The 672-nt window shown below is 32.6% G+C and overlaps 1 protein-coding gene across 1 annotated transcript in view; it reads left to right on the top strand.

Annotated features, from left to right (window-relative positions):
- Positions 1-434: 434 nt before the first annotated feature.
- The window catches only part of LOC106691057 (uncharacterized), a gene marked incomplete at its 5' end in the record, with an annotated part of 16,348 nt that continues 16,110 nt past the window's right edge, over positions 435-672 (top strand). Inside the window, 1 exon segment of the mRNA XM_014436704.2 lies at positions 435-542. Within this exon segment, the coding sequence (XP_014292190.1) occupies positions 435-542 (108 nt within the window).

Below are 672 nucleotides of genomic sequence, written 5' to 3'. Positions count from 1 at the left end.
ATATATTGTTTTTTTTTTCTATGTTATTATATTGTATAGAATTAGTTTACGAGGGTTGTTCATTTACTGGTGGCGGGGAGTTACGGCCTAAGTCAGCTGTTACTTTGATCTCAGCTGACTCAGGGGGTCAGCTGATCAAATGCATATAAAGAGTTTTACAGCAGTTCCAGCATGTTAGATCTTATTCTTTCTTCTCTTTTTTAACATTTTGCTTTCGCCAATATATATATATATATATATATGTATATTTATTTATAACTCAAGTATTGGCGTTATTATCTAGTAAAATTGTGAACATATAAGCTAGATAACTTCAACTATCTAGCTTATATAACTTTAAATATCACATTTTATAATTGATGGATAAATTATCAATAAAGCATTAGGATCAGCGTGAGTTATCATGTGTTTTTTTTTCAATTTTTGGTTTATAGGAGAAGGACTATGCAGGCCACAGAGTGAAAGTAAAATGCGTTCTGAGAGCATTGAACCTCCACCTCCACCGCCACAATCAGCACCTCCAGCTTTTACAGATGAATCAGGTTTTTGTTATATTGTAATACATTATATTTAAGGTTAGATGAATGGAATATGGTCCGGGTGCGGTAAAAAAAAACTCAAATAGTAGATAATTATAATATTTTATTGAGCCAACGTTTCGCCCCACGTTGC

This window comes from Halyomorpha halys, unplaced genomic scaffold (assembly GCF_000696795.3).
Source record: "Halyomorpha halys isolate HHAL.00 unplaced genomic scaffold, Hhal_1.1 Scaffold2050.1, whole genome shotgun sequence".
NCBI lineage: Eukaryota > Metazoa > Arthropoda > Insecta > Hemiptera > Pentatomidae > Halyomorpha > Halyomorpha halys.
Note: the sequence above shows the minus strand (reverse complement) of the source record. Positions and strands in the feature narration are given on the sequence as shown.